At 39.9% G+C, this 12,074-nt stretch overlaps 2 protein-coding genes and 6 non-coding genes across 8 annotated transcripts in view; all 8 read right to left on the bottom strand.

Annotated features, from left to right (window-relative positions):
• Positions 1-12,074, bottom strand: part of LOC145771563 (uncharacterized) — a 106,806-nt gene that overhangs the window by 32,662 nt on the left and 62,070 nt on the right. The gene's annotated exons all lie outside the window — the stretch shown is intronic.
• LOC145772873 (uncharacterized) lies at positions 1,903-2,786 on the bottom strand. The gene has a single exon (XM_082584756.1). The coding sequence runs from the start codon at positions 2,664-2,666 to the stop codon at positions 2,094-2,096; it is 573 nt and encodes a 190-aa protein (XP_082440882.1). The 5' UTR covers positions 2,667-2,786; the 3' UTR covers positions 1,903-2,093.
• On the bottom strand, positions 6,629-6,702 carry Trnan-guu (transfer RNA asparagine (anticodon GUU)). Its single transcript has one exon. It is a non-coding gene; the product is annotated as a tRNA-Asn (tRNA).
• Positions 7,376-7,449, bottom strand: Trnan-guu (transfer RNA asparagine (anticodon GUU)). The gene has a single exon. It is a non-coding gene; the product is annotated as a tRNA-Asn (tRNA).
• Trnan-guu (transfer RNA asparagine (anticodon GUU)) lies at positions 7,525-7,598 on the bottom strand. Its single transcript has one exon. It is a non-coding gene; the product is annotated as a tRNA-Asn (tRNA).
• On the bottom strand, positions 7,674-7,747 carry Trnan-guu (transfer RNA asparagine (anticodon GUU)). Its single transcript has one exon. It is a non-coding gene; the product is annotated as a tRNA-Asn (tRNA).
• Trnan-guu (transfer RNA asparagine (anticodon GUU)) lies at positions 10,260-10,333 on the bottom strand. Its single transcript has one exon. It is a non-coding gene; the product is annotated as a tRNA-Asn (tRNA).
• Trnan-guu (transfer RNA asparagine (anticodon GUU)) lies at positions 11,301-11,374 on the bottom strand. Its single transcript has one exon. It is a non-coding gene; the product is annotated as a tRNA-Asn (tRNA).

Raw genomic sequence — 12,074 nt, 5'->3', positions numbered from 1 at the left:
ATATCCGTCATACGGTATCCGTCATTTTGACAGCTTGTTGTTGATGTATTGTTCTTTCGGTTGTGATCCCGGACGAGCCCCCAGAATCTATAGATATATCGAACCATCTCATAAAATACATTGCACCGGTTAATATGAAAAAATTAATCTGTTTGCGAAATAATCTTTTACGCAGAAAGATGCCTTGAATGTTCTAGAATCGAGATTAGGCTATACATTTTTAGCATTAATTCTAACTTTTAAAATTGTTGCTAAAATGTTTCTCTAAACTCTATTTTGGGCACATGCATTTGATACATTGTTATTGTATTGAGTTTTTCAACTTTCTCGCAACGTAGCTAGATACCTAGCACTTTTTAAAAACAATGTTCTAATTATATCTAATCTAAGGGTTTTCATCAACTGATGTCCTTTCTCGGAGCAGCTTGCTTGCAGCAGGTTGCTCTCGGAGAAAATATGTGCCGATCGTTGCTATTTTGCCACGCGTTCTCTGGCTGCGCTACAACATCCTGCTTTTACGGAATAGGAAAAGTTAAAGTTTTTTAAATCTCAAAAGGTCTGGACAAAGTGCAACGTAAATGTGCCGCCTTCGGAAACAAGGAAGCTTTAAAAGAAGATATTTCCAGAATTGGAGAAGAATTTTCCCAAATTCTGTACAAGCAAGGGTTTTCCATGGATATTTTGAATTTATTGCGCTACAAATTACGCTGTATCCCCAAAATATACATCAGTTGAAAGAATGCCTCCAACAAGTAGAGCATGCTACTTTCACAGTCTTCGTGTGAATCATCAAGTGTCAACATGGCGTCATTTAAAAACTATGCTGAATCCTATTTTCTATGGATACATGTTCCCGACAATTTTCACCAAATCAAACGTCATATAAAAACCGTTCAAGTCTACTGAATATTACGTCATGGAAATTCCTAAAGCATGTGCCAAAATTGCACCATCGTTCATAAGACCTGTTTGGACCTGTTTGGGCCTGTTTAAACAGGAAATATTACATCAGCTTAAACACCTGTTGGAATGACTTCATAATTGTCTTTCATTTATTGCGTCACAGTTACTTTCTACGTGAATTTGAGATATTGATATCTATTCTGGTCATTCGTAAAATGATTGTTTGAAAGTTGGCCGCACATTTAACTGTTGGCTTAGTGCTTGCTAGCTGGACAAAGGTTCCGTCTTTTATCCAATTAATCTGTATTGTAGTGACAGTTTTTTAGAGGTGTAGGCGTTGCACCTATTTTCGATAGCCTCGGGCTAATTTTACTGGAATACACTTTGAATAGACGTTTCGAAAGTGTGTTTATTTTTGGGTCATTGCATGCAGACGAACGGATTTGGGAATCTTACGTTACAATTTTCCCACGAAGAGATTATGGTTTACCGCTGTGACCAATACAAGGAAACAGCTTCTGGTCTGGTCCCAATAATGACAGATAATGAATGAGCACCCAAAACCTTTCTGAAAGAAATTAGGTGCAATTGCAGGAGCGCTAAACGTTTATGCACACCTTTTGGTTGCTCCAAGAAGGCATTAAACGCAGTATTCACTGTGATTGTGAAGCTCAGTGTGAAAATTTATCACTTTTAGAGTGTTAGATACCCAAGAGCTGTAAGTGTAGAAGTATATTTACTTTAATAAAAATAGTTGTATCACCAGAACGGGACCTCAAATTGTTACTGTGTTAGTTTTTGCAAGTAAAATATTGTTTGCAATGAATGATTTGTTAATGAAAGTGAACGCATATTGTTACGATATAAACCAAACTAGAAACATAACTTGGCTTTAATCAACTTAAATTCGTGCTAAACAAACAAAACAAATATAAGGTTAACTAAATATATCTACGGTAGACATAGTTCTGCACAATTCTATTCTCCTCGTTCTGCCAGTACAACTGCAAGATGAATCAGTGGCAAGGCTAGAGTACAGAACTAGAAAGCGTACAATTACCTAAGGCACACATGATTATGTAAGCGGGTAAACAAGGTGAACTACAGGCAAGCAATCATTACATTCCTCCCCGCTGATTTATGAACATGTTTAGAATTTCGATACTTGTTGTCTCAAGAAAATAGATACATCAATGTTTCACATAAGCACCATATCGGTCAGGTTCTTTTCGTACCCGAGAGGATCTGCGAAGGGCAGGAACCTCAACATCGATCACGGCCGGTTCGTGCGAGTGTTCAACAACCGGATTTTCAGGTGTAGACTTTGGAGATTCAAGTCCGGACTTTGGTGATTCAGGTGCAGGTTGTGAATTTAAATCCAGTAGTTCGGGTGAGGCGGTAACGTTGTTGTCTTCTGCTGGTTTTTCTTTTTGCGGACAAGGAGCAAGGTCTGTAGTCGATACAGTTGATTCTCGGCCATTTGGATATCGAACATGTGCAAAGCTAGGGTTCGCATCGAGCAATTCAACTTCATCTACTAATGGCTCGTCCTTGTTCCTGACAAACCGACGAAGCAGGACAGATCCTGGTTGGAGCAACCAACCAGGTAAACTCTTCCCGAGCATTGAACGTCGTTCAAACCTAAAAAAACGTTCGTGCGGAGTAGCATTTGTGCTGGTGCATAATAATGATCGCGCTGCATGTAGAGCGTCAGGTAGGACTTCTTCCCACCTCTCCTGTGGAAGTTGACGATCATGTAACATTAACTGTACGGTTTGCCAAATAGTTTGATTCGTTCTTTCTACTTGTGAATTACCAGTGGGATGATATGGTGTGCTCCTACTGGTAGCCACACCTTTACTTGTAAGGTAGGTTTTTACATCATTGGACATAAAGGCCGAACCTCTATCACTATGTACGTATCCAGGAACGCCAATTGAGATAAGGGGAAGGTGTTTTCAGTAATTGCGAGGTTTAGTGGACGTACCTTTTGTGAGAATTGAGGTATCCAACGAGCGTAGTAAGCGAACATCCCAACGACTCTTTGAAGTTCAGTTTTACACTTTGGAACGGGTAAATCCAGTAGTGGTTGCAATCTTGTGGGATCGGGTTTGATTACTCCATGAGAAACCCTGTAGCCAAGTACGTCGATTTCGTATTTGCAAATAAGAGATTTTGAATCGTTAAACGTTAAACCTTCTTCATCAGCAGCTTTCAAGAGAGCTTTGAGCTTATGATCATGATCTTCTTTACTTGTTCCAGCAACTGTGATGTTGTCTAAATATGCATATGTCCCTCGGAGTTTATGCTTGCGGATAATATCGTCTATAATTCTTTGAAATGCTGATACTCCATTTGTAACTCCGAAAGGGAGTCTACAGTATTGAAACAGTCTCCCTGCGGCTTCGAATGCAGTGTATTCTCGATCTTCCATGCACAGGGGAACTTGGTAATAAGCTGACTTTAGATCTAATGTGCTGAATATCTTTCCGTGGGCAATGGCATTCACTTGGTCATCAATTCTTGGTAAAGGAAAGGCGTCAAGAAGTGTAAACTTGTTAATGGTGCGAGAGTAATCTATTACCATCCGCTTTTTATGGCGTCCGTCATCTGCGATTAAAACTTGAGCTCTCCAAGGTGAAGTAGAAGGCTCTATAACCCCATCAGCAAGGAGTTTGTTGATTTCCTGGCGAATAAAATGCTGATCTTCTGGATTAAAACGTTTAGACTTCGTCACGATTGGTCGGACTCCTGGATCCAGATTCTTGAATAGACGAGGTGCTGTGACTTTAGCCGCTGCAACACTACAGTTTGAAGGTGTTATTATGATATCCTCTTTTTTACCATTGAATTCAAAAATCACCCGTCGATGCAGCGCCATGAAGTCTTGTCCGAGGATGATGTCTGCACAAAGTTCGCGTCCAACTCCCAGTTGTAAATCATATTCGCGATTAAATAAAGTCATTTTAGCAGCAGTCTTTCCGAGACACTCAAAATTTTGAGTTACGCGAGCTAGTGAAACTGAAGAAGTGGGTCCTGATGGAGGATCCAGCCCAAGCCATTTCGCAACCTTCCAGTCAATGTGGCTATGAGATGCCCCGGAGTCTAGAAGAGCAGTGATGTGTTTTCCGGCTATTTCCACGGAAACTGAAGAAGACGACAAACAGGATGGCACACCGGCTAAAACCGACAATAAATAAGAAGAAACTGTTGAAGCGACAATGCCATCTTCAGATCCAGACGATAAGTGCTGATCTCCCAGTATTGAAGCAGATGTAGATTGTGCTTTGATACGATTGTTTTGTCTTTTTTGTGATTTTAAACAGGCTCTTTCGAAATGACCCTTTTTTCCACATGCTCGGCAAGAAGCGTCCCGAGCAGGACATTCCACCCTTCCGCCCGGGTGCAGTTTTCCGGAGCAAAAGTAGCATTTCCTTAGTGGGATATTGGCATTTCTTGACGATGCAGCGACGGAAGATTGAAGAGTAGTTGAAAGACATCCGGATTGATTGTGCGCTTGTTCGAGTAATTCAGCCTTAGCTATAGCATCCTCAAGGGTGAGTGATTTTTCTTCTAGTAGTTTCTGCTTGATAGCTGAAGAAGAGATTCCAGTAATAAATGCATCTCGAGTTAATTCCCTTTTGAAATCTCCTGCGCTGACAGCTCGCCACTGGCAATCTCGGGCAAGTGCCTTGAGTGCTCTTGCGTACGATGTGATAGTTTCATCATGCTTCTGTTCCCTGGTGAGTAAAAGGTGACGGGCAAAAGTTTCGTTTTTCTCCTTTAAGTAGGCTTTATCGAGTACTTCCTTTGCTGCGTCGAAGGTAGAACAGTCCTCAACAAGGTCGTACACTTCAGGTGACAAATAGCAGTGCAGTAATGCTATTTTATCTACTGCTGAGAAATTCTGAGAGCTTTGGTCGCCTTCAGAGGGTTCACGGTTTGGCACAGAACGCTGAACTGCTTCAAGAAAGGCGTTAAATGTTTTCAGCCAATGTTTGTAGTGCTTAGCAGCAAGTGCGTCACTCGGGTCAAGGTCTAGCACTTTCGGTTTCAACAAACGTTCCATCACCAGATAAATAAGTTGATTAAATTTAAGTTGCCTTTTCTGTTAAAGCATTAATCGCTCAAATCGCTGATGTTCATCGTTGTATTAGCCTATACGTTGATTCTACATCTGCCAACGTTGTATCATCATTTGTTTCAGTTGCTAATGTAGTTGAAGTGTCATATAGCCTACATTGAATTGCAATTTAACGTATGCAAATAGAATTGCGTGAAAATCATTAAACTGTAATAAATGGCCAAATACGTCACAAACATGGGCGTCAGCAGAAAAAAATGCAGGGTGGGGCAGAGGCGGGGTTGCAAAGACGCAATTTTTAAAGCCAAATTCATCTTGTAGGCTAAGCTGCAACATAGGTACGAAAAGTTTTCAATTTAAAGTAACATTTGAGTGGTGAGGTGCGAGAATTGTGAAAAAAAATACTGTTAACGTCTGATGTAAGACTGTAAGTGGCTGTTGAGCCTACGGCAGAAAAATATTTAGAGAAATCAAAAAAATAAAATAGGGTTGATTGAAAATCTGATGGAAAAGTATTTGCCTGGAAGGCGAATCCGATTTTGGAAAATTGCACTCTTGCAAGCAAATTACATGTAAAATCATAATCCAGGGGAGGGGGGTTAGTGCCCCTTTCCTGCCGACACCTATGATCACAACCTTTTTAAATAGTTTCAATACACTTATCTTCGTGTGACTGTTAATTACGTGTATATATGCGTCATATGTTGCATTTTATTTAGAGCAAATATTTACAACCGCTAGATGGCGCGCTATGCAAATTTAAAATGCGGTTTGGGGCAGTTCCTTAGGTCCGATTTTTGCCGAATTTTAGAATCGTCGATCTGACTACCAGACAAGCCTCCTGTGACCAAAAAATGGTTGTTATCAAAAATGTCCGGGTCCAATGTCACTTCTTACTCGCCTATTGGTGGGCTTGAACCACCAACCTTTCGGTTAACAGCCGAACGCGCTAACCGTTTGCGCCACAGAGACTGTTACGTGAACAAATATTCAACAAAAAATTTAATTGCTTTGATATAAAGACGAAAAGAAAGAAAGTTTCCAATTCGTCCCTGAGTGGGCTTGAACCACCAACCTTTCGGTTAACAGCCGAACGCGCTAACCGATTGCGCCACAGACACAGTATTTGAACAATTATTCAACAAACATTTTAATTGTTTTGAGATAAAGTCGAGAATAAAATAGATCTCTATTTCGTCCATGGGTGGGCTTGAACAACCAACCTTTCGGTTAACAGCCGAAAGCGCTAACCGATTGCGCCACAAAGACGGATAATTGAACTAATATTCAACAAAAATTTTAATTATTTTGATATAAAGACGAAAAGAAAGAAAATTTTCAATTCGTCCCTGGGTGGGTTTGAACCACCAACCTTTCAGTTAACAGCCGAACGCGCTAACCGATTGCGCCACAGACACAGTATTTGAACAATTATTCAACAAACATTTTAATTGTTTTGAGATAAAGTCGAGAATAAATTAGATCTCTTTTTCGTCCCTGGGTGGGCTTGAACAACCAACGTTTCGGTTAACAGCCGAAAGCGCTAACCAATTGCGCCACAGAGACGGTTAATTGAACTAATATTCAACAAAAATTTTAATTATTTTGATGTAAAGACGAAAAGAAAGAAAATTTTCAATTCGTCCCTGGGTGGGCTTGAACCACCAACCTTTCGGTTAACAGCCGAACGCGCTAACCGATTGCGCCACAGAGACGGTTAATCGAAAAAATATTCAACAAACATTTTACTTTTTTTGAGATAAAATCGAGAATAAAATAGATCTCCATTTCGTCCCTGAGTGGGCTTGAACCACCAACCTTTCGGTTAACAGACGAACGCGCTAACCGATTGTGCTGCAGGGACGGTTATTTGAAAAAATATTCAACAAAAATTTTAATGGTTTTGAGCCAAAGTCGAGAATAAAATAGATCTCTATTTCGTCCCTGGGTGGGCTTGAACCACCAACCATTCGGTTAACAGCCAAACGTGCTAACCGATTGCGCCACAGAGACGGTTAATTGAACAAATATTCAACAAAATTTTTACTTTTCTTAAGATATAAAGTCGAGCATAAAATAAATCTCTATTTCGTCCATGGGTGTGCTTGAACCACCAACCTTTCGGTTAACAGCCGAACGCGCTAACCGATTGCGCCAAAAAGACGGTTAATTGAACATTTATTCAATAAATATTTTAATTATTTTGAGATTAAGTCGAGAATAAAACAGTTCTCTATTTCGTCCCTGGGTGGGCTTGAACCACCAACCTTTCGGTTAACAGCCGAACGCGCCAACCGATTGCGCCACAGAGACGGTTAAACTGAACAATTATTCAACAAACATTTAGTTGTTTTGAGATAAAGTCGAGACTAAAACAGATCTCTATTTCGTCCCTGGGTGGGCTTGAACCACCAACCTTTCGGTTAACAGCCGAACGCGCTAACCGATTGCGCCACAGAGACTGTTAATTGAACAAATATTCAACAAAAATTTTAATTGTTTTGAGACAAAGTCGAGAATAAAATAGATCTCTATTTCGTCCCTGGGTGGGCTTGAACCACCAACCTTTCGGTTAACAGCCGAACGCGCTAACCGATTGCGCCACAGAGACAGTTAATTGAACAAATATTCAACAAAAATTTTAATTGCTTTGAGATAAAGTCGAGAATAAAACAAGTCTTTATTTCGTCCCTGGGTGGGCTTGAACCACCAACCTTTCGGTTAACAGCCGAACGCGCTAACCGATTGCGCCACAGAGACGGTCGATTGGAAAATATTAAATAAACATTTTCATTGTTTTGAGATAAAGTCGAGAATAAAATAGATCTCTATTTCGTCCCTGGGTGGGCTTGAACCACCAATCTTTCGGTTAACAGCCGAACGCGCTAACCGATTGCGCCACAGAGACAGTTAATTGAATAAATATTCAACAAAATTTTTAATTGTTTTGACATAAAGTTGAGAATAAAACCGATTGCACCACAGAGACAGTTAAGTGAACAAATATTTAACAAAAATTTTAATTGTTTTGAGATAAAGTCGAGATTAAAACAGATCTCTATTTCGTCCCTGGGTGGGCTTGAACCACCAACCTTTCGGTTAACAGCCGAACGCGTTAACCGTTTGCGCCACAGAGACTGTTACGTGAACAAATATTCAACAAAAATTTTAATTCTTTTGATATAAAGACGAAAAGAAAGAAAGTTTCCAATTCGTCCCTGAGTGGGCTTGAACCACCAACCTTTCGGTTAACAGCCGAACGCGCTAACCGATTGCGCCACAGAGACTGTTCTTTGAACAAATATTCAACAAAAATTTTAATTGCTTTGAGATAATGTCGAGAATAAAATAGATCTCTATTTCGTCCCTGGGTGGGCTTGAACCACCAACCTTACGGTTAACAGCCGAACGCGCTAACCGTTTGCGCCACAGAGACTGTTACTTGATCAAATATTCAACAAAAATTTTAATTCTTCTGATATAAAGACGAAATAAAAGAAAGTTTCCAATTCGTCCCTGAGTGGGCTTGAACCACCAACCTTTCGGTTAACAGCCGAACGCGCTAACCGATTGGGCCATAGAGACGGTTAATTGAACAAATATTCAACAAAAATTTTACTTTTTTGAGATATAAAGTCGAGAATAAAATAGATCTTTATTTCGTCCCTGGGTTGGCTTGAACCACCAACCTTTCGGTTAACAGCCGAACGCGCTAACCGATTGCGCCATAGAGACAGTTAATTGAACATACATTCAACAAAAATTTTAATTGTTTTGAGATAAAGTCGAGAATAAAATAGATCTCCATTTCGTCCATGGGTGGGCTTGAACCACCAAAGTTTCGGTTAACAGCCGAACGCGCTAACCGATTGCGCCACAGAGACAATTAAGTGAACAAGTATTCAACAAAAATTTTAATTGCTTTGATATAAAGACGAAAGAAAGAAGATTTACAATTCGTCTCTGTGTGGGCTTGAACCACCAACCTTTCGGTTAACAGCCGAACGCGCTAACCGATTGTGCCACAGAGACGGTTGATTGAACAAATATTCAATAAACATTTTAATTACTGTGAGATAAAGTCGAGAATAAAGTAGATCTTTATTTCGTCCCTGGGTGGGCTTGAACCACCAACCTTTCGGTTAAGAGCCGATTGCGCCACAGAGACTGTTAATTAAACAATTATTTAACAAAATTTTTAATTGTTATGAGATAATGTCGAGAATAAAATAGATCTCTATTTCGTCCCTGGGTGGGCTTGAACCACCAACCTTACGGTTAACAGCCGAACGCGCTAACCGTTTGCGCCACAGAGACTGTTACTTGATCAAATATTCAACAAAAATTTTAATTCTTCTGATATAAAGACGAAATAAAAGAAAGTTTCCAATTCGTCCCTGAGTGGGCTTGAACCACCAACCTTTCGGTTAACAGCCGAACGCGCTAACCGATTGCGCCAAAGAGACAGTTAATAGAACAAATATTCAACAAAAATTTTAATTGTTTTGAGATTAAGTCGAGAATAAAATGGATCTCTATTTCGTCCATGGGTGGGCTTGAACCACCAACCTTTCGGTTAACAGCCGAACGCGCTAACCGATTGCGCCACAGAAACAATTAAGTGAAAAAGTATTTAACAAAAATTTTAATTGTTTCGATATAAAGACGAAAGAAAGAAGATTTACAATTCGTCTCTGGGTGGGCTTGAACCACCAACCTTTCGGTTAACAGCCGAACATGCTAACCGATTGCGCCACAGAGACTGTTAGTTGAACAAATATTCAACAAAAAACTTAATTGCTTTGAGATAAAGTCGAGAATAAAACGGTTCTCTACTTCGTCCCTGGGTGGGCTTGAACCACCAACCTTTCGGTTAACAGCCGAACACGCTAACCGATTGCGCCACAGAGATTGTTAATTGAACAATTATTCAACAAAAATTTTAATTGTTTTGATATAAAGACGAAAAGAAAGAAAGTTTCAAATTCGTCCCTGAGTGGGCTTGAACCACCAACCTTTCGGTTAACAGCCGAACGCGCCACAGAGACTGTTAATTGAACAAATATTCAATAAACATTTTAATTGTTTTGAGATAAAGTCGAGAATAAAATAGATCTCTGTTTCGTCCCTGGGTGGGCTTGAACCACCAAAGTTTCGGTTAACAGCTGAACGCGCTAACCGATTGCGCCACAGAGACAGTTAATTGAACAAATATTCAACAAAAATTTTAATTGTTTTGAGATAAAGTCGAGAATAAAACAAATCGTTATTTCGTCCCTGGGTGGGCTTGAACCACCAACCTTTCGGTTAACAGCCGAACGCGCTAACCGATTGCGCCACAGAGACGGTTCATTGGAAAATATTAAATAAACATTTTAATTGTTTTGAGATAAAGTCGAGAATAAAATAGATCTCTATTTTGTCCCTGGGTGGGCTTGAACCACCAAAGTTTCGGTTAACAGCCGAACGCGCTAACCGATTGCGCCACAGAGACAGTTAAGTGAACAAATATTTAACAAAAATTTTAATTGTTTTGAGATAAAGTCGAGATTAAAACAGATCTCTATTTCGTCCCTGGGTGGGCTTGAACCACCAACCTTCGGTTAACAGCCGAACGCGAAAACCGATTGCGCCAAAAAGACTGTTAATTAAACAAATATTCAACAAAAATTTTAATTGTTTTGAGATAAAGTCGAGATTAAAACAGATCTCTATTTCGTCCCTGGGTGGGCTTGAACCATCAACCTTTCGGTTAACAGCCGAACGCGCTAACCGTTTGCGCCACAGAGACTGTTACGTGAACAAATATTCAACAAAAATTTTAATTCTTTTGATATAAAGACGAAAAGAAAGTAAGTTTCCAATTCGTCCCTGAGTGGGCTTGAACCACCAACCTTTCGGTTAACAGCCGAACGCGCTAACCGATTGCGCCACAGAGACTGTTAACTGAACAATTATTCAACAAAAATTTTAATTCTTTTGATATAAAGATGAAAAGAAAGAAAGTTTCCAATTCGTCCCTGAGTGGGCTTGAACCACCAACCTTTCGGTTAACAGCCGAACGCGCTAACCGATTGCGCCACAGAAACAGTTATTTGAACAATTATTCAACAAACATTTCAATTGTTTTGAGATTAAGTCGAGAATAAAACAAATCTTTATTTCGTCCCTGGATGGGCTTGAACCACCAACCTTTCGATTAACAGCCGAACGCGCTAACCGATCGCGCCACAGAGACGGTTAATTGAACTAATATTCAATAAACATTTTAATTGCTTTGAGATAAAGTCGAGAATAAAACAGTTCTCTACTTCGTCCCTGGGTGGGCTTGAACCACCAACCTTTCGGTTAACAGCCGAACGCGCTAACCGATTGCGCCACAGAGACTGTTAATTGAACAATTATTCAACAAAAATTTTAATTGTTTTGATATAAAGACGAAAAGAAAGAAAGTTTCAAATTCGTCCCTGAGTGGGCTTGAACCACCAACCTTTCGGTTAACAGCCGAACGCGCCACAAAGACTGTTAATTGAACAAATATTCAATAAACATTTTAATTGTTTTGAGATAAAGTCGAGAATAAAATAGATCTCTATTTCGTCCCTGGGTGGGCTTGAACCACCAACCATTCGGTTAACAGCCGAACGCGCTAACCGATTGCGCCACAGAGACAGTTAATTGAACAAATATTCAACAAAAATTTTAATTGTTTTGAGATAAAGTCGAGAATAAAACAAATCGTTGTTTCGTCCCTGGGTTGGCTTGAACCACCAACCTTTCGGTTAACAGCCGAACGCGCTAACCGATTGCGCCACAGAGACGGTTCATTGGAAAATATTAAATAAACATTTTAATTGTTTTGAGATAAAGTCGAGAATAAAATAGATCTCTATTTCGTCCCTGGGTGGGCTTGAACCACCAAAGTTTCGGTTAACAGCCGAACGCGCTAACCGATTGCGCCACAGAGACAGTTAAGTGAACAAATATTTAACAAAAAGTTTAATTGTTTTGAGATAAAGTCGAGATTAAAACAGATCTCTATTTCGTCCCTGGGTGGGCTTGAACCACCAACCTTCGGTTAACAGCC

This window comes from Aplidium turbinatum, chromosome 6, assembly GCF_918807975.1.
Source record: "Aplidium turbinatum chromosome 6, kaAplTurb1.1, whole genome shotgun sequence".
NCBI classification, from domain to species: Eukaryota; Metazoa; Chordata; class Ascidiacea; order Aplousobranchia; family Polyclinidae; genus Aplidium; species Aplidium turbinatum.
Note: the sequence above shows the minus strand (reverse complement) of the source record. Positions and strands in the feature narration are given on the sequence as shown.